Source organism: Branchiostoma belcheri, unplaced genomic scaffold (assembly GCF_001625305.1).
Source record: "Branchiostoma belcheri isolate BF01 breed outbred unplaced genomic scaffold, Haploidv18h27 scaffold10, whole genome shotgun sequence".
Lineage (NCBI taxonomy): Eukaryota > Metazoa > Chordata > Leptocardii > Amphioxiformes > Branchiostomatidae > Branchiostoma > Branchiostoma belcheri.
Genome location: NW_017802380.1, coordinates 2,933,116 through 2,953,707, shown reverse-complemented (window position 1 = coordinate 2,953,707; position 20,592 = coordinate 2,933,116). Strand labels below are relative to the sequence as shown.

Below are 20,592 nucleotides of genomic sequence, written 5' to 3'. Positions count from 1 at the left end.
ACTCTGAAAATCGTTTGCTGCCCTCAGGTCAAAGGTCGGAAAAAGTAAGTTTGGACCGGCGGTCATGTGTTGCGAACTGCGCTGCAGATCTTGACGTTTTAAACCTCGCCTCGGTTACTTATGACCTACTCTTAAGTTGTAAGTACAGTTTAAGTCTATTTCTGGCTAGAAGTGCATAATTACATTTGCACACCAGCTGCATATGGCACTGACAGCTCAGTATAACGTCTAGACAACTGCGTGTGTTACCTTGCTTTCGGGCATGAGTTTGCAGAATAATTTGTTGCATCATGTCGAGTCTAAACGTTATCATACGCTAGTATTACGAAGTTTTAAAGGTCCCTATGATGACTTAATTATCCTGGTATAGGTCTGCAACCTTTGTCATATCTTTGGACCTTGAGTATAAACGTTAATGTTATAGTCATTCCTTAATATATAGTCGACCGTTGACCTAGTTTGATCAAAGATATTATATTGAGAAGGACTGGGCACGTAGCACTCTATATATATATTCACCTGAATATTCACCTGAATCCAGGCCATTAGGTACCCTTACTGGGTAATGAGGCCGTCTTCGTGGTGTAGACAGTTTGGGCATTCAGTAGGAGAAGATGTATCCGTATCTATCAGGGTGATCCTTCCACTCTATAGCCAACTTGGTCTTGAATACATTTACTGAGCTGCTGGTGACAGTTTATTCCAAATTGGGGTTGTTCTTGCAGGGAAGAAGTTGGACCTGGGTCCATTTGATTTTTGTACCTGGTATATAATGTCCTTGGTTTGATACGAACTATCTTTCCACCAGTATCACTCTTTCTGAGTGAATAGCTTCAACGAGGTTGATGTGTAATAACTCAAATTGACAATACAATTGCTAAGATTTCAGGTGCACTGCGTTTTAGACTTAGATCTGAAATGTAGCTAAGAAAATTTAAGGCTGTCCTGGTGACATTGACTGTTACTTTGGTTTTAACTTAAGAGAATTCAAAACAATGTGACCAGAATTCCAATACATTAAAAACAATAACATCAGTCACATTTTGGAATTCAAATATGCTCAAATATGATATACCATCTTCATGTTATGTACTTCTTTCTTTTCTCTCTTCAGGATCAACATAACAATCACCATGGCAACACCCACCAACAGTGACACCCAGGAAAATGACCAGTATGGATCAGCTGACAACATCACCCGTCTGCGTGTGTCCAGCCTGCCCAGCTCCGGCCTCACCACACCGGAGTACAACCACGAGGTCAAGCTGGAGAAAACCAGAGGATCCATCGTGTCCAACGACGTTGGCTTTCACCACGTGATGCACAACAGGCTCAAGTCTCACTTCAGGTGTTCTACAGACAGGGTGAAGAAGGTGCTGTTTTCAACACTTCCAATATTGTCCTGGCTGCCAAAGTATGAAGTGAGGGAGAACATTGTGAGTGACCTTATAGCTGGGATAACAGTGGGCATCATGCACATCCCACAAGGTACAGTCATGCTCAGATTTTTATCCAACAAAATTTGCAGATCAAATGCCTGTCATGAAAAAGATAATTCTCGTATCAAGTATGATGAAGCAAAATATCATCTAGACAGTTATTTTATTCCCAAAGTGTCATGTTATTAGGATAGTGGAGTTTGCGTATGTGTGTTTCAACAAATATGTTTCGAAACTAATCAATGCAGATATTCTCGCAGCAGGCCATGGGCCTATTAGATTACCTTGTGAAACTTCATAAGTTTATGACATTCTATGTTATATTCCAATAATGACAGAAATGTGTTGTGTGTGATTTGTTTCATAACAATGGACCTGTACTTTATTGTCTGCAGGAATGTCTTATGCCTTGCTGGCCACCCTCCCTCCCATCTATGGGCTTTACTCAGCCTTCTTCCCTGTTATCATATATGCCTTCCTGGGGACATCCAGACATTTATCTATAGGTAAGTTTAAAAGCATTGACACTTCTGGATTGTCTTTAGCTTTTGACATAGTTTGTCAAGGTCACTTATGATAAGATTTCAACTTGCACGTGATCTGTACTTTTTGTTGCAATTTTTTATCTGTCATTTTCAGGTGTAATGGCAGTGTTGAGTATAATGGTGGGTGCAACAATAGAGAGACTACTTCCTGCAGGTGCCGGTCAGCTTCCTGCAGACCTGTACAACTCCACCATCTCCAACACCACTATGGCTGAGCTGCAGTACCAGGCTGAACAGGCAGAGGTCCAGGAAAGACTGTACATTGCTGGTGCTGTGACTCTGATGTCAGGGATATTTCAGGTAGTATATATAGAAAAATTAAACACTTTTAGCTTTTCAAGGAGAAGAGAGGAAAAGACAAACAATCTAGAGGCTTTCGCATGCAGATTTTGCATTGAGTGTAAAGTATCTCTTTGAGATGCTGTTGTAAACTTTTGTGTTCTCACGTGCCTTATGATACACTCTAGATGCATATCTGTGATACAGGGCTCTAGTTAGCTCAACATTTTTTCCGTCAGCCCAGGTTCATGATCAGACCTGCTTGGGAGAGTGCTCACAATCTAGGAAAATGGGTGCTAGCTAGAGCCCTGCTGTGATACCCATATGTGCATATCCCTGTGTACTATGTCCTCCTGAATTCTAAGATAGAAGTATAATTTGACTGTTTGTTCAACCTCTACACTTGTGTTGATCACAGGTTGCCATGGGACTTCTCCGTCTGGGTTTCATCACTATCTACCTCTCAGACCCCCTGGTCAGTGCCTTCACCACCGCCGCTGCCTTCCACGTGGTCAACAGCCAGATCAAATACCTGTTTGGCCTGGACATCCCAAGATACTCAGGCCCTCTGTCTATCGTATATGTAGGTCCCTATCCTAACTAGCCTTGGTACCATCCTGGTTAGTCTATGTCCGCTCCCATACTTACTAGCCTGGTTACCAGACTTATCTTATTATTAGCTCCCAAGTCTTTATCCTCTCTGCAGACTAATATTTGCTACCCACCAGCAACTATCACACCAGACCTAGTAATCAGGATGGTACCCAGGCTATATCCTGCCAGTTGCCTTTTAAGAGATTTTGTGCAACTTTATTGTTAAACAGATCTAGATGTTGGTAAGTTTGGTAACATATGTTCTTTAGTATGTAAGGTGCTTTTTCATATACAGTCAAACCTGTCTGTAGCGGCGACTTAGTATGCTTAAAGAAAATATTACAGTAGACAGGTTGTCACTTTAGACAAGATTTTTAATGCTTTGGTCAGTAATAAAAAAAAATCTCTCTCTCTCTCTGTCAGAATCGAAGAGACCACCAACAAGTGGCCACAACAGCCAGGTGGTCCTTGTGCATGTTTGACTGTACCATTTGGTCATAGATACAGCCTTGAAAGCTTCCTACACAGTCCAAGCTGTATCTCTAACCAGATCTGGTGACAACTTCTCTCTCCCTCTCCAGACAGTCATTGCGATCTTCAGCCGCATCACTCAGACCAACATTGCCACCCTGGTCACCTCCATCATTTCCATCATTGTACTGGTGGTCCTGAAGGAGCTAAACTTACGCTACAAACACAAGTTAAAGGGCATTCCTATACCTTCTGAACTTATAGTGGTGGGTAACTTTATTTGAATACCACCTTTACCTACTTTTATGCATGACATTTAATTGTTTGAAGTTAATTTCACATGAAAAAATATGCATGTAGGAACTGACAATAAGTCAAGCAGATGTTGCGTTATATTTGCTATTTCTTGTGTGTTAACATGATTACAGATCTTTTGTTTTTAATACCACCTTTTTTATTCTTGAAATCTTAATTGTTTGAAGTTACTTTCACAAGAAAGAATACATTGTACACATGTAGGAACTGACAATAAGTCAAACAGATATTTTGTTATTTTTGCTATTTGTATGATTATACAGATCCTTTTTTACATCTCTAAATTTGAAAGTTTTGTTTCTTAGCTCATCATCGGCACTGTAGTGTCACACTTTGCCTCAATGGAGGAGAGGTATGGTGTTAAGGTGGTTGGTGTCATTCCCACTGGGTAAGTCACGTTGTTACAGTGATGACAAATGTGTAAGGATGGACTTTGAAACATTTTGTATATATACTTCTTTCTATGCTTTTATGTTATAACATTCTTCCTGCTGCCTAACCCAATAACCAATGGAATATTGGTAGCCAAAGGCTACTTCAGTGTGCTAAAGAATAAACAGTTAAACCATTAAATATAGTTTAATCCTGGAAATGAAACACCACAGTGTTTATGGGATTTAATCACCACTGGTAAGGTTATGACATCTACCAGTGTTACAGTATTTGTGGGATTTAATGATGATGGTAAGGTTATAGCATCATAAACAATATGAAATGGGGACATCTGATTGATCAACATCATCTGGCTATATGATACATGTAATAGACATTTTGTTTCCTTTCCCACAGCCTGCCCAAACCTACAGTCCCCCGAGTGTCCCTCTTCGGTCAAGTGGCCCCGGACTGTGTGGCCATCTCACTGGTGTCCTTCTCCTACTCACTAGCCATTGCCAAACTCTTCTCCAAGAAGTACGCCTATGGAATAGATGCCAACCAGGTAAAAAGGAGGCCATGATCTTATCATATTTCCCTTAGAAAAACATATCTGATCATGATATAACATCTGTAATACATGACGGATATAAAATACATTTGGAAGATTTTCATAGCATAACTGGTTGTAAATAATTGATGCATCAATCCTTTTTGCATCCCATTTCAGGAGTTGCTTGCCTATGGAACGAGCAACTTGTTTGGATCCTTCTTCTCTTGTTTTGTATGTTCCACAGCGATCTCACGCACATTAGTAGGAGAGGCTGCGGGTACTAAAACACAGGTGTGTGAGTGGTCACTTTACTGTTTGGACCAATAAAAATCTGTCTTCACTTCATTTGCGTGTCAATCAATAGTTCATGTTTGTAAACCTGCTGATTTTGAGATCTCTCCAGTGTCACTGACCAAATGTAGTGGATGCTACCTGAAACGTCTGACTGTTTCCAAAATCATATCCAGTTGCTTGAGTAGCTGTTTTTAATTCTGGTGTAGTTTACTGTTTGATTTATCTATTCAACTCATTAATCTATGAGTCGACTTTTGATGATAGTTGAACTGTTTTCACTGAAATGTTGTTCCTCTATTTAGCATGGCCAAGAACTAATTTTGTTTTGTTTTTCTCTCCCATCCTTAGCTCATGTCCCTGGTGCAGTGTGTAGTAATGCTGCTGGTGCTGCTGTTTATGGGACCTCTCTTCAGATCAAGTCAGATTGTACGTTTTTTTAGAAGAATATATACATGTGTATATCTTTTGAACTAAAGAGCAGACACATGAATGAGCTTGAAAATGATTATATTGGTGACATGCTTATTGAGTATTAAAATATAATGGAATTTCCATCTCTTGCTTTTTTGGGGTTCTTTTTTTTTCTCAAAATGATTAAAAAGTTGTTCCACTCCCTTTCAGTCCGTGCTGGCAGTGATCGTGGTGGTGAACGTGAAGAACATGTTTAAGCAGTTCTCTGAACTCAAACCACTGTGGAGGACCAGTAGAATTGACTTTGTAAGTAACTGTCATTCCACAGGAAGGTACAGTCATAATTGCAGTGCTTTTACATATATATAGCACTCCAAATCATTGTGTAAGGCTTTGTTCTGGACACTGTTTGACTACAGTAATTTTGATAAGCATGTAGTTACATTGTCTATAATAGTCTAAAACAAAGCATTGGTACATTGCTCTTAGACTATCCAAGATACAAAACAAAAAGCAAGCTTTGCAATAAAAAATTGCATTTCAATTTTTTATCATGACACTGTTAGTGTCAAGTTGAGCACATTTTTATCTCTTTCTTATCTTGTATATTTCTCAGTCATAATGGTTGGTCGCTAATATTTTTACAATTGTTTGTTGCAGGTGATCTGGTGGGTGACATTTTTGGCAGTTGTCCTGCTGGGGCTGGACATTGGCCTGGGGACAGGGATGGCCTTCTGCCTGCTGACTGTCCTGTTCCGCTCACAGCGTCCAGCCACCACACTACTGGGGCAGGTCCCCAACTGTGACATCTACAGAGACATACACAACTACAAGGCTGTGAGTTAGCGTAAACTTATCAATCTCAAATGCTTCCCACATATACATGTACCATCACATATGTGGGTCTTATTTATGGAGAATCCTCAGGCATCAAAACACTTTTGTAAAAGAACTCAACACACTTATTGAGAAGAGTTAAGGGATGATACCCAGTGTGCTCAGCCATATTGGGAACATCACAGGCTCTTTCCTTCTCTCTCATAACTCAATGACCTATGACAAAAACGGAGTAACAGGTTTTCTACTTCATATCTTAATGTTTACAACAGCTACTATATTTCTTGGGATTAGTGTCCCTTTTGTGGAAATGGAAAGTGAACTCTGGGAAGTTTGTAGGTTGTCAACTGGTACTTCTTGTTTCCTGGTCACACACAGGCTCAAGAGATCCCAAGTGTGAAGATCTTCAGGTTTGACATGTCCCTGTTCTTCTCCAACTGTGACCACTTTAAGACGTCCCTGTACTCACAGACAGGGGTGGATCCCGTCATACTGCTGGCTCAGAGGAAAAAGGCAGAGGCAGAAAGAGAGAAGATAGAAAAGAAGAGAGCAAAAGAAGCCAAGAAAAGTTCTCAGGACGGGAAGGTATGAGTACCATTTATCTGTCCTTTTGTATAACCCTTTTCATTTCAAAACTTCATGAGAAACAAGAAAAGCCAACAAATGCCATATTTATGTTGCCAAGGAGAACAAGACTTGATAAAATAGATGTTAATGTTAACACGTTATACATTTTTCCCTCAGGAAATGGTTGAGTTGGATGGTTTTATTCCAATGGAAGTGGAAGACCCTCCCACACCCAAGTTGAAAACAGTGATCCTTGACTGTGGACCCTTCAACTTCCTGGACTCTGTGGCAGTTAACACACTTACTCAGGTACTGACACAGTTTCTGGGTACTGATTTGTCTTCTTCGATAGCGTTACATTTGGTGACTTCAAATTTTTTCATCATATGTAAATTAAATGACATTGCAGCAGCAAAGATATGTTATAGTAGCAAACTGTAACAGTAACCTTAGATATTGACTCATTTTTGTCATCATTTTTTAATTTTTTGCTCATACCAGGTACATAAGGACTACAAAAGTGTTGGAGTCAGGTTTCTTCTGGCCCACTGCAAAGGTGAAGCATTTTCTTTATTGTATCCTGCAAGTATTGTGCCTTATGAATGTAGATGGCATGATATATTGCACTATATTTGGAGCCAGTTAAGTTTTTATATAACTTTATATTATATCTTCCTTTTCCAGCTAACATCAGAGACCAGCTTGTGTCTTGTGGATTCTTTGAGAAAATCGAGTGTGACAACTTGTTTATCAGTGTACATGATGCAGTACTCTTCTCCTTAGCAGAGGTAAGTCAAGTAGCAGATTATCTGTTTGGAAGGCAGAGGAACATAAGATATTTCTTAGAAAGACTTCGTGTTTCTCCTGACAGGTTGTTTAAAAAACTTTCATTCCTGAAATATTGCCTGTGCAAAATGTTTGGGTCATTTTCAATTACAAATGTTTGTTGTGACTATGATTAATCTGCAACATGTTACAATGAACTTTTTGTCTTTAATTTATCACAGGATGCAAAGGAAGAAGCCAAAGAGGAAGAATCACAACAAGATGGCCAGGCTACAGATGTTACACACATTGAGATGGAGAGTGAAATTTGAGATGCCATCAAGACTACCATATCATTGCAATTTTAGGTCTCATGTGTGATTTCAATTACATAGTTTACAATATTACAATAGAGTACAATGTATTTGTATATATGTTATACTGAATCATGTTTTTCAAGTTTTCTTGGAATGTGTCAAATTACAAGAAACTAGACATTTGTATCAGGCATATTGCCTTGTTCAGGTTTGGGTATATGTGCAAGTATAAACCATGTCAAAAGGGTGAAGATTTTTCAATACACATTTTACACAAATTTTAATAACTGATATTAAGGGGTAACTGTAAAAACAGTTTTTACAGTTACCCGATATTAAGCAGAGTTATTTGGAAGAAGATCTGTGACAGAAGTAATTTTTCAAAAGATATAATTATTTTCTTAAAAAAGAGCTGTATTACATATACAGAAGAGATCATGTACACATGCAATTATTTTCCTCGCATTTTTGTAATTCATGTAATGTTCTATTGTTTGCAAAACTACAACAATGAGCAATAAAAAAGGCTGAATACAATGTCAACACATGCATTTATTGGTAAGTTCTTTTAAACTTTAACCTAACACCTTACATTTCATATTTTCTTATTCTTGGCATTTTGCTCCATGATGGGGTGAAAGAACTTACATACAAAATGTATCTGCATTATGTCTGCCACCTTGGACCAGAAATGTCCTGAGAACCGATGAAACACTGAAAACCTGGCCAGGTGCAAGTCAAGGAGCTTCAACACAACAAATCCTGCACAAGATAGAATTGCCATCAGCAATGCCCAGCGTAGCTTTGATTTCAGCAGTTTCGATTGGCTTGCTTGTAAAATCTGCATGCCATACAGTACGGCAAACAGTATGTGAACCCCTAGAGCAACCTCAAAACCAAGGTCATGAACAAGAGCAAGGGCATAGCTTGCACATGAAAACGCCATCACAGTTAAAGTCCTTCTCGTGTTCCATCCTTGCATGAGGTAATCGCTCATCACCACCACCCAAGCGAAGAAGGGCAGGGTGCACCACTGGTCCATCACGGCGAACCTGTGCTGCTGGCTCACGATACGCAGCAACTGGACCGGTCCATACACCACCGCCATCCAGCAGAACACAGAACCTACAGAAAGGTCGCGGTCTGTAATGGTGCCGTCGTTTCTGTCTTTAAGAAACTTGCGAATCCACATGACTCCGAGGAGGGTGTACCCCATGTTGACCAGTGTGTTGGCAGGCATCTTGAGTTGGGAGGGTAAGAAGGGGATGCTGTGGTCAGGGTGCTCGCCGTAGTGTTGGAAGCCGAGCTCAGTGACCACGCTGTCAAAACAGCCCAGCCACGTGATTGCCGTTGCCATGGCAACTGGAATAAGGACCGAGATGGCAGCTCTTCTCACAACGTGGTCCATGTCAGAGTCTTGCAGAGAAAAATCAGACAATGTCAGTTTATTAAAATCACTACTGTACTTTGGCTGGTCATTAAGTTCTATGGCATTTCAGTCAGCACTAGTCAATACATCATTCATTCACATCACCTATCAAACATCCACCAAAAATCTATGCTTTAGATGATTTTAAGTTGAACTGCAGCAGATAAGTATGCATGCAATCAACAAGAAAACACCAGGTCATTTTGACGTTCTACATAGCAGGCTATAGCTTGGTACTACCAGGGAGCTTTCAAAAATCCTTGTTACTGTATGTAGAACCATGCTCATGCATGTGCCGTGCACCTGTTCATCCATTTACAGTGGAATACTGCTTGAGTTACGCATTTTAGATAAATGACAGCTCTACACAGCTACAAATCTAGTTTCAATGCGTACTGGGATAATGTAGTTATGTACCTTTGACCATTTAGTGCTTTGTAGCGCTTTATCAAAACAATGAGGCTCCACTGGGGCTGTACTTTACCCAACCCGGAAGTGTGGAACGTTCCCAGTTCTCGCTCTCACCTGACCCTGGGTACGAGACTGTCAAAGATGCAAATGAACATCCGGGATATCTCATAATTATGTGGGTGGATGATGGGCAAGCGTCCCTCAAATAAATCTTTATTCCAAATTATCGAGATTCAATCACTAACTCTCCTCGGTTTGCAACGAATGCAGATTTTCCGTTCAAGAACAGGGTGGGATTAAAAATTCTTCGAGCAAAAGAAAAGGCAGAAAAATTTGTTTACAACATCCGGGAACTCTGTGGCGCCTACCCCCAGAGGTGTCTAAACTCACAGCGCCTCGCGGACTACTTAATCAATATTTATCATTGCGCCGCGCTGATTGGTCGGTTTATTCTGAACACCCTCATTTGCATAGATTTGTGGAGGCGAAACGCCGTGGCTGTAGAAACCCCCGCCCACCCCCAGCATTGTGGGTAGCTCAAGATGGCGGCTCCCGTCCTGAAGTGGAGGCGTGTGACGGGCACAACCGGCCCGACGCCGCGGCCTCGGCATGGCCACCGTGCCGTTGCTATTAAGGATCTCATGGTTGTATTCGGGGGCGGCAACGAGGGCATCGTGGACGAATTACACGTGTACAACACAGGTAAGCTCGCCCTCCCCGCTTGGCTTGCTTGTTTTCAAAATGGCGTCCTTTTGTTGTTTATCGTCAAATCTTTGGCGCCAAGATCATTTCCAATGGCATCGAGGTCTCTTCCTCCAAGATCAGGTTGCCGACTTCGTTTGGCACAATTTTCTGTAATCGCTTCGTCTTGTCTTCCATTTTTACGGAAGATATCCCGGTTTTGTTAGATGGGTAAAATTCAATATGGCGGCGCCCGGTGTTTTTTCATGGGGGAGCCATATTTTAAACCAAACTGTTTATAACGTCGGCTGAGCCCGCGCGATTTGCCGCTCACCGCTGATCGTCAGATTTGGCACCGGGCCAGATAAACTCCCCTCACCGGCAAAGTATGGTGAATATTTGCATTTTCGTGACATTTAATTCAAACTCATCTGTCATTTGTTGAAAATCAAAATCAATATGGCCGCCGATTGTTTATGCTAATGTTAGGGGAGGGGGGCATTCAGCGCTTTGGACGGGCTAGGGGACTGTTTACTTTGTTTTTGTGCGAAATTCAACAGCAAGCAATTACGTTTTGTTGTGTGGCTTGGTTATATAATGGACAGTGGTTGTTAGCATTAGCAGTTGAATTAGATTTGCCACTTTTCAAAAGCATTTGCAATGGTTTGCAACCAGTGGCCATACGAAAATTTATGACTTCTCATGCATAATTGCTTTGCAGTACATGTATTTGTTATTGTGCAACAGGTTATGTGGACTAGGCTTTCATGAGTAATGACTGGGAGCATCATTTATCCTAAAATTATGCTGCTTTTAATGAAATTTCCCCTAGTAATAGTGGTTGTTCTGTTTCTAAATAAAATGTCAAAACTTTTTGATTTAATGAGTTTTATTAAAGTTTGTAATCTTGGTAATATTCTATCAGCTTTGTGAAAGAAATGACATATGACTCTGAATATGAATTGAATGTTGATATTATTTGTATAAAATTTTTTTATGGGTCTTCCTGGCCCAATAAATCTACTAATTTTGAATTTGTTTAAAAGTTTCCTGGTCTCATTGTATGTAAATTTTTCTCTGTATTTTGTTACGGGAAAATGACTTGGCTCGTTGATACTGTTTAAACAGGCTTTACTTTGATGTTCATTTGAGAAAGTTGATATTGATTGTAAACTTCACAAACATTCAGTTTAGGTTTCAAGAAGTGAACGGGTGGGATGAAATGATTATTTTTTGCTTCATGGAAAGTTAGCAATTTTTTTCTATTGCTGAAAAGTTGTGCCTTTATCAAAGTCATCCAATCTTGGAAGTAGGAACAGCTTTTCTTGACATTATTTCTAAGACATGAATCATCATGTACATGTAATGGGTTTCCTTCTGTCTGAGTTTGCTTTGATTCTAAAACTAAACAAGATAAATGTAACCTCATCAAGGTTATTGACAGAATAATCAAAACATGATTAGTATATGATAGACAAATGAGCGTATAAAACAACCAGTAATGACAAAGTGGGTCGACATTTTTTCCAAGCCTGTGAATTAATCATTGGCCCATTTTATGGGGCAACATATTGATTTTGACATATGGCCTAATTCCCTGGGAACCCTTGAGAGTCATAAACTGTTTGTAAAATCCAATCATTCTTAAGGTACCCATTCTCCATGCATGGGGTGTTTACAAGTCACAAAACAGGTATCCATTCATGTACTAGCAACTTGAATAAAAATTAATGTGATTCCAAACTAATGATCTTACTCAGACATGCTAGTCAAAGAGGAAAAAGCTAGTTGTTAAAACATGCAGGCTTAGCTTTGCCTTGACTGTCCTTATCACATCCCAAGTGATTCAACCAATCCATTTTTTGCACAAATGGGTCTGTAGCAGGGGAAGGATTAGACTGACCTGCTTTCTTCCATGCGCTAAATTTTGTTGTGGTTTGCCCCAGGTATTTGGAATAGACCATTTGCTTCAGAGGGAGGGACATAAAGTAGACAATTGCATACCTGATTCTCATTTTCTTTCCCTCAAGCAAAACCTGCATTCCACATTCCACAGTCAGCTATGTATATGAAAATTCATGTCAAGAATTCTGTTTGCAAACAAAAGTATTCTAAATTTTCACCTTTAGTTTTTCCAATTTCAAGTTTAGTTTTAACTTTATAAACAACCTGTTCTATGAATATTACATTCTCATCCCCACCTATCACCAGCCTGGTATCCATTCTTTTCTCCTTCTAGCCTTTGCTCTCGTTTTTGCGGGGGAGAAAATGTCACTACTAGTGCTTGATGTATAAACATAAGAGAGAAAAGGTCCCCTGCTGATGCTATGCTACAAATTTTTGCCCTTGGGCATATCATATGCAGAATTGTTCATAAATCACAAGATCCAATCTGTTAGAAGTTGAAGGACTTTTACATACCAGTTGTAACTTACTTGTAATAAAACACTACATGTACTTTGTATTCCGTGCAACCCTTACTGGTCAAGCAGCATTTGTGCTCAGAAATCTTAGAAAATTGTTGGTTGAGAGCAGACAGCTCTTTACCAGTCCTTGGAGGCGTGTCCTTCAAAGCTGTAGAGTTGGGTCAAGGTCACAGAGCACAGTCATAACTCCATATAGAATTGTTGACAAACACTTGTGTGATTTTAACCTCCCTGATGACCTTATAGTATATCAACCCAAGTTTGGGTAAGGAGTCGAAAATTTGCGAAGGGAAATTTTGCATTGTCATTTCCATCACGGCTTTGGGTAAATATCTGATTTGGGTCGTACCCACAGTCCATAAATTTGGATAAAATCAGTCAATACCTACATGTTTCTTTGGTTGGCTTGTTGAAGTATACTGTATTTGACATATAGAATTAACCCATGTTCGGGTGCATAAACTATTAGATTTATATACCACAAAGCGGTGTTCTCCAATACTGGCAGTTGGTTATTACATGCTGTAGGGGATCTGCTACTATTGGGGCATCAGCATGCAAGTGGTAGTTAATTGGCTATTTCTATGGCGTTTGCATGTCAAACTGCAGTTAAGGATGTGGCGGGTACAAGATGTAGGTTTTGACCTTTTGGAAATAAGAATTGATGGGTAGGTTTGACCCCGAGGTCAGTGTTTGTCAGAAACATGTCTGGGCTTGTAATGTGCATTGAGTGGAATAATATTGGTAAAACACCACCCGTGAGATTTCAAAGGAACTGCAGATACAGCATGGATGTCTTTAAAATGTTGATACTTAGGTGTTCATCAAAGAAATGACAAGTTTATTGGTTGATTTATTTTAAATATCTGTAAAACTTAAGTTTTAAATCAACCTTCCTGTATCAGTATATACTAGCTAGTATGTTCCATGATGATCAACTGCTTTTTCTCTGAAGTTTTAGGGAGAAAGCCTTAGCACATAAGATCCAGTGGGATGAAACTCCTCTGTCAGAAAAGCCTGGGGGAGCTAACCTTTGCCAAAAAAGCCAGTGGAAATGGCCCGTGTCATTGCGCAAATGTGTTTCTATGTTATGTAGTGTGCAATAAATAAACATCTTAAAATTTTTTCTCTCCCCAGCCACCAATCAGTGGTTCGTGCCGGCGGTGCGGGGTGACATACCCCCGGGATGCGCCGCGTACGGCTTCGTGTGCGACGGCACCCGACTCCTGGTGTTCGGGGGAATGGTGGAGTATGGCAAGTACTCGAATGAACTATACGAGCTGCAGGCCAGTCGCTGGGAGTGGAAGAGACTAAAGCCCAAGTCGCCCAAGAACGGTCCTCCCCCCTGCCCGCGCCTGGGCCACAGCTTCACCATGTGCGGCACCAAGGTCTACCTGTTCGGGGGCCTGGCCAACGACAGCGAGGACCCCAAGAACAACATACCAAGGTCAGGAGAAAGGTTGTTAACCATTACTTGGTGTTTGTTTCTACAGTGTGTTCTTATAAACTAGTTACTGTATCACATTCACAATCTGTATTTTGGTAACCTCTAAAGATGCAAATACAATGATTTTCAAAATGGAACTTTTTACAACTAAGATCAAGTTCATTATAGATGTCTCCAGAGTATTGGTAATCATAGAAACTTCATATATCATTGTATTTTGGTCTTTTTCAAAGATAATTTACAGCATTCTCCAAAATGGAGTTGAATCTTACAATTTACAAACAAGATCTGATATACAAAGCTGTTCCCTTTCTACCTACAGATATCCTAGACATTGCCAAAACCACTTTAATGGAGTAGATAACTAAAAAACATGTTTACATAGCCTTGATAAAATCAATTTTGTAGATGAAGTCGAATCTCACTCGTAATTAAGGTATGGTACTCATAGTTGTTGCCTCTTCCACAGATACCTGAATGATCTATACACGCTGGAGTTGAAGCCCCAGTCAGACGTGCGAGCGTGGGACATCCCGCAGACGTACGGCACCCCTCCCCCACCCCGGGAGTCCCACACCTGTATCTCCTACACCGACAAGGACGGCAAGCGGCCCAGGCTCATTATCTACGGCGGCATGAGCGGCTGTCGCCTGGGGGACCTGTGGCAACTGGAGATAGGTATGGATCCGGGGCATCAGTTTAACACACTACTACATGTACCAGTGTACATGTGCTTGTTGAGGTCTCAGTATATGCAATACAAAATAGATAGCCTCCACTGTCTTTCTTCAGTGATTGAGAACCAGTGTAGTTCAGCTTGTGAAAAGGCTATTCGCTATTCTTCCACTGGTTGCAACAAGCAGTGTAGACAAGTATGTAAGTTAAATAAAGTTCCCAACACATTTCCAGTAGTAAAGTAGTATTACAAGAACTGCAACACATTCGTTCCTCTGATCCAGCCTTCTGATAGTTACAGCATCCTTTTCTTTTGTTTCTCCACCCTTGTGGAACACTTTGGTACAGAATATAGTACAATGTTGCTTTTTTCTTTACAGAAACGAGCTCGTGGACAAAGCCCCTTGTGAACGGCATCGCTCCACTCCCTCGCAGTCTGCACTCTGCTACACAGATCAGTCACAGGTCAGATTTAATTTTTTTTTAAATTTATTCACATATATTTCACAAGTATCTGACTTAAAGCGTAATTACTTATATGACGCCTTAAACTTCAACTGCCATCATTTCCCTCTAGGGTAATTAATCTGGTATGAAGTTGAAAGTAATTTACCGTGAAAATTTAATGCCCAACACGACTCAGCAAACTGCTGTCTTTCAACTGCAATGTATATTGTTGCAGATTTGCTGTAAGCCGTGCCACAAGCTATGTAGGATATACTTCAAAAAGCCATTTTAACCCCTACAGCTGCATATGTAGGTGGTAGTGCTGCTTGGTACAGAAGTGTGTAATTAAGTTAACGTGAACTTCTCAGTTCGCACTTTTATACCCTGTAGCTAAATGCCAACATGAGGTAACATAATGCAAGTTAACACCAGTCTCCTGTGTGGAAGGATTTATCCTGCTGAATCAACAAGATTTGCCAAAGTTGTGAACAAAAGGTTAGAGATTAGGTGTTGGCCTTGAGGTTCCCGTGTGGGATCAGGGCCAAGTGCTGGCAGATAGGAGATTTGTGGGGTAGTCAGGCTAATACCCTTCGTGCAGGGTGCCCTCTGTGTGCATGACTACCCATGATTTGCATGTGGGGACACGCTGGGTTGAACATTATGCTGTTTTACAAGCGGGGAGGGAAATATGGTAAGTTGCCAAGCTCTCGTATTTCAATTCTAATGACAATATCCAAAATTGATGTATGTAATAACAATGGGCAGGCTCTATTCTAATGAGACATACAATTTATTAGCTAATATCAAAATATAAAGGATTATAGTTTATCTTGACGGCTTTGTATATTGTCAAGGCCCACTGTTTTAAGCTATAGGCATGAATTGTTCTCTTTGCTCTTTAGGAGCACCATTTCTATGGTAATATATGTATGTCAGAAGGTGCTTGGGGCGAAAGCAATTTTTCAGTAGCCTTGCCAAGGTCGTTTGAAGGGTATACAAATTAGAAACAATCCGTGGAACTGTTTCTCATCAAACTTTGCCAAATGGAAATGTCGGGACATAACAATTCCTGTAGCCAGAAGCGATAGGGAATGCGTTGATGTTATGTTTTAGCCCATGTAATATTTATGAACCAATCTTTATCTCTACTGCTGCCAAGGTTGTTTTCCGTATGAAATCCTTGTTTAAGTAATAAGTCTTATACTAATTATGTCAACAAAGGAACTAAGTGTTTTATAGGTCTCATATTGAATTGCAGAATTAGTCACATTTTTTTATTATGATGGTACAATTTAGCAGGATTTATGTCGATATGAATGTTTTTCACTGTAGCCTGATTGGAATGGTGCAAAAGTAATTACTTAGTTAGAGATGCACAGGCCTGTTGGGACTATTACTGTTCCTGTGGATAATTAGTGAAACGTACCAATTTAAAGCCTCAACACGGGCAAATAGGAACAATTCTCAGAAACATGAAAATTGCTTCTCTGCTATTTGAATTATTACCTTGTTTCCATACTTAAAACAACACGGGTTTTATAAAGCTCTGTTGTGATTTTGTAGATGATGTTTGCTTCCAGTGTGGAAAAATCAATTCCAGCAGCATAGTTTGGCCTCAGGCGTGTTATATATTATTCATATCCTGGGAACATGGAATATTCAACCTGGAAACAAGCCTGGAAACAGAGCAACATGGTTATATTAGCTCCAGCAGCCAAACCAAATGAGGTTTGTTAGCTAGTCAGTTGAAAATTGTTTTATTTAATATAACTTGAAAGGTCTTGAAGAAAAAGAAATCTTTTCTTAAACATATTAACTTCCCAATCCAATCTCAAACAACATTAAAAGTCTTGCACTTTTTACCAGACTGGTATTTTTTCTTGGTTGCATTCATAGCTAACCAAAATGTTGATGTTTTCCTGTTCTGTGAATTCAATTATCTGTTTGAGCTGCAGTATAGATCAAGAGGTCACAATATCGTTCAGTCTGTGGTTGAAACTATGGCAACAAGACTACAAAAATGCTGTCACCAGTTCACAGCCAAAATCACAGGTGTAATGAGTTTGCAGTTGAGAAGTGATGGTGAAAACCACCAACTTACAAATACCATGAATATTTCAAGATGTACAGTGTACAGTATATGTTGGGTTGGTCAGTTTTTTAGGTCTTGTGTTCTTGCGTACTTGTGACCAGGATGTTGTTGTTTCCCCGTACACAGAATGTTTGTGTTTGGCGGGTGGGTGCCGCTGGTGATGGACGACCAGAAGGTGGCCACGCACGAGAAGGAGTGGAAATGCACCAACACCCTGGCCTCCCTCAACCTGGGTAAGTGGTACAGTCCAACACTCTGGGCTGCCAACATTTCCTCGTGACAACATGTAGGAACAACTTTAACCTATAAACCTGTGGAGTCATATATTGGACTGCTCTTATTGACTTGACTAAATGTAATCTGCCTTGTGTGTAGATCAGTTACTCATTTGCAAAGGTTAACCTACTTATTTTGGCAAAGATTGTTTTGGAAAATAGGGTAAAAGGCACTCGGCATGGTGGCAGCTGGACAACCTGTCACACCTAATCTTTGCACGTCTAACTGCTAGCATTGTTAAAGCTCTATAGTGATGATGCCCCTTCTGTACATGGTGGCAGCTAGTTCCACTCTACGATTATTATTAGCCCTACTGTGCCATATCTGCCTGGACATCTCACCCTGGTGCTGAACTGTGGATGGTTGTAGACAGTGAGAAATGTGCCCGGTGGTCACTAATGCGCCGCGGGGGCCGGGCATGAAGGCACTGCACCCCGGTAATGGCCAGAATAATGAGAACTTATGCCCCGGCTTCAGCCTGCAAATCACCCAACACGAACAATCAATAACTACTGGGGAAATCATAGGATACAGAGTGTAGGAATTACCTTTACCACATGGACTGGAGACTTGATGTATATGATGCCAAAATAGGATGGATGGATAGATGGATGGATTTATAACATTGTGTGTGTGTTCAGTTGTTTAGTGATTGTAGAAATATGTTCAAATTGACTCCATGGCTCTTGGTAACCAATAATCAATGAAAACAAGCTTTAGTTCAGTAAACATGGCATGTTCAAAGTTCTGTGAAAAATTAATGATGAATGGTCAGAATAACCAGGAAAAACTACTGAAACAGTAATCAAAGGAAATTGTGGTAACTAAAACACAGTAGTTGCCCTTCTTTCCATATCCTGCACAGTGTGCACTTGGCTACACAATAACGGAAAATTGAAGCTGACAGGACTGTGTCAAGATCATTTACATCCAAAGCAAAACAGCCTAGTCGAGACATCATGCTCTGAAAGCTCTCACAGGAGTCAACAGAGCAGAGTATTACACCGGGATACTGCAGACGTGTCCTGAATCGTAAGTCTGGCTGTTGGGAACCGCCAGGAAATGACTTGTGACAAATTGTGGCCTTTGTAGATGGAGTAATAATTCATACATGACATGAAGTCAGATGAAAACCAGCCTGAGTGGATAGAGAGTTAGGGAGAGGTGACCTGAATACTTAACAGGTTTGGCTCCGACTGGGGTCTTTCCATTTTAAACACTCGGGGAGGAACCCTACAGAAACATTCTTTAAAGTAATTCTTTCTTTTAAATTTAAGTTTGCTTTTATTTGCTCATTTATTCTACAAGCTATTTCCTTCCACTGTGTCTTACAGTTTTATAGCATCATCCAACACTCTATTCTACCACACCGTAGTATTGATACCAGACCATCTCTTCTTAATGTTGTCATCCCAGATTAAGGTTTCATACATTGGTAACAGTTGTCCCAATCTACTGTGGGATTTGTATTCTTCCTTAATCTTCCAGAATGGACTCATCTTTAGCAAATTGAGTACACTCTATTAGAGGTATACTAGGATAGCCAGCAAATGTGTATTACATGTTCAAAGCCATACAGGTGGCACATTAGAAGACAAGTATGTGAATGGACAGAAGGCCTCTCTGTCTTGTTAACCTGATGGGACTGTGATGATGTGTAGATAATAGGTTGAAAGTTAGGCAGGAGTGCTGAAAGCTTCAGGCAGTGGTAGTAGAGTTAGGCAGTTTAGAGGACACAACAAATGTGATGTTTCTGGAGATTGTGATCACGTAGGTTAGAAAACAGCTCTGTCAGCAAGAAGATGACTGGAGTCCGTGCTTAAGTGGCAAATGTTGTGTCTTCGTGTGAGACACACACAAGCAATACAGCTCCAATTTAGGGACATTTTATTACCACAGTTGACCACTTATCACAACCTTCAACATTGTAATTGTGAGAGAATGTATATACCCTGTTAGGGTGAATCAATAAATTGTACTCCACTCTGTTTCACCCAAGTAATGACCCTACTGCAATGGCCATCTCTTGGCTGAGGTGGCACCTACTTTAGGTAGAATTTATACTCCAGACTTGTGCTATGCAGCAGGCAGAAGGTTAGAATTTACCGTTTAACTTTGCTATGATCGTAACATCACTGTCAGCCTTTCCAGGAAGCTTTGTAAAGTAGTATGCAATCACCATAGCATCTAAGACTTAGTTCTTGACATTCATACATTTGTAAACCTGCTATGTTACCCCCCAGAAACATGTTGCACTTTGCAGGATTTACCTTTACTAAGATCAAACGTTGCTGCCTTTCCATTTAGAATCCAAGTATGTAGTATCTAGGTTCTTATATAAAGGTAGGAATCCTTCTATATCTGGAAAGAGGATGGTAGCACTCTGGTGTTATGGTGCCTCGGATAATGTATAACCCTACTATTATTTTCCCCCTCAGAAACGATGACATGGGAGCCCCTTGCCATGGAAGTGTTTGAGGACTCGGTGCCACGTGCCCGCGCCGGACACTGTGCCGTGAACATCGGCAGCCGGCTGTATGTGTGGAGCGGGCGGGACGGCTACAGGAAGGCTTGGAACAACCAGGTAACACAAAACTACACTTTTGTTGTAACAAAAACTGTTCAAATGTGTTTCCGATTCTGTGCTCCTCAAATTTACAAGATGTTCTCGAGATGTACTCTAAATGTACTGAAATTTCTTAAAATGTTATCAGTTTTCATGCAACATGTTGTCGATTAAGAGATTATTTTGTTTTCAGTCCTCCTGTTTGGATTTCTTCCTTTGAGTCTGAATGGAGTCTGATTGAAAAGACCTGGTGATTGTTAACACGAAACCTACAGTGAAAACTGACCGAGAAGACCAATCAGTCATGATAAAATCTGTTTTTTTATGGACAGGTAGTCACTATAGACAGGATTCTTAATGCTAGTATCAATTTGAAAAATTTA

At 40.4% G+C, this 20,592-nt stretch overlaps 3 protein-coding genes across 3 annotated transcripts in view; 2 read left to right on the top strand and 1 right to left on the bottom strand.

The window, feature by feature from the left end:
* Positions 1 to 34: 34 nt before the first annotated feature.
* LOC109470240 (sulfate transporter-like) lies at positions 35 to 8,228 on the top strand. Its single transcript, XM_019769093.1, has 17 exons — positions 35 to 138; positions 1,115 to 1,488; positions 1,835 to 1,945; positions 2,079 to 2,284; positions 2,682 to 2,846; positions 3,439 to 3,594; positions 3,949 to 4,031; positions 4,433 to 4,580; positions 4,746 to 4,859; positions 5,211 to 5,288; positions 5,484 to 5,579; positions 5,934 to 6,110; positions 6,489 to 6,695; positions 6,855 to 6,986; positions 7,179 to 7,233; positions 7,362 to 7,465; positions 7,685 to 8,228. The coding sequence occupies exons 2-17, from the start codon at positions 1,134 to 1,136 to the stop codon at positions 7,772 to 7,774; spliced, it is 2,277 nt and encodes a 758-aa protein (XP_019624652.1). The 5' UTR covers positions 35 to 138; positions 1,115 to 1,133; the 3' UTR covers positions 7,775 to 8,228.
* Positions 8,229 to 8,297: 69 nt separating this feature from the next.
* Positions 8,298 to 9,172, bottom strand: LOC109471042 (transmembrane protein 187-like). Its single transcript, XM_019770224.1, has one exon. It carries the CDS (start codon positions 9,165 to 9,167, stop codon positions 8,355 to 8,357), a length of 813 nt encoding a protein of 270 aa, XP_019625783.1. The 5' UTR covers positions 9,168 to 9,172; the 3' UTR covers positions 8,298 to 8,354.
* Positions 9,173 to 10,061: 889 nt separating this feature from the next.
* The window catches only part of LOC109468977 (host cell factor-like), a 31,984-nt gene continuing 21,453 nt past the window's right edge, over positions 10,062 to 20,592 (top strand). The window contains exons 1-6 of the mRNA XM_019767362.1: positions 10,062 to 10,301; positions 13,844 to 14,153; positions 14,623 to 14,831; positions 15,209 to 15,293; positions 17,494 to 17,600; positions 20,082 to 20,285. Of these exons, the coding sequence (XP_019622921.1) occupies positions 10,142 to 10,301; positions 13,844 to 14,153; positions 14,623 to 14,831; positions 15,209 to 15,293; positions 17,494 to 17,600; positions 20,082 to 20,285 (1,075 nt within the window). The 5' untranslated portion in view covers positions 10,062 to 10,141. The remainder of the gene's footprint in view (positions 10,302 to 13,843; positions 14,154 to 14,622; positions 14,832 to 15,208; positions 15,294 to 17,493; positions 17,601 to 20,081; positions 20,286 to 20,592) is intronic.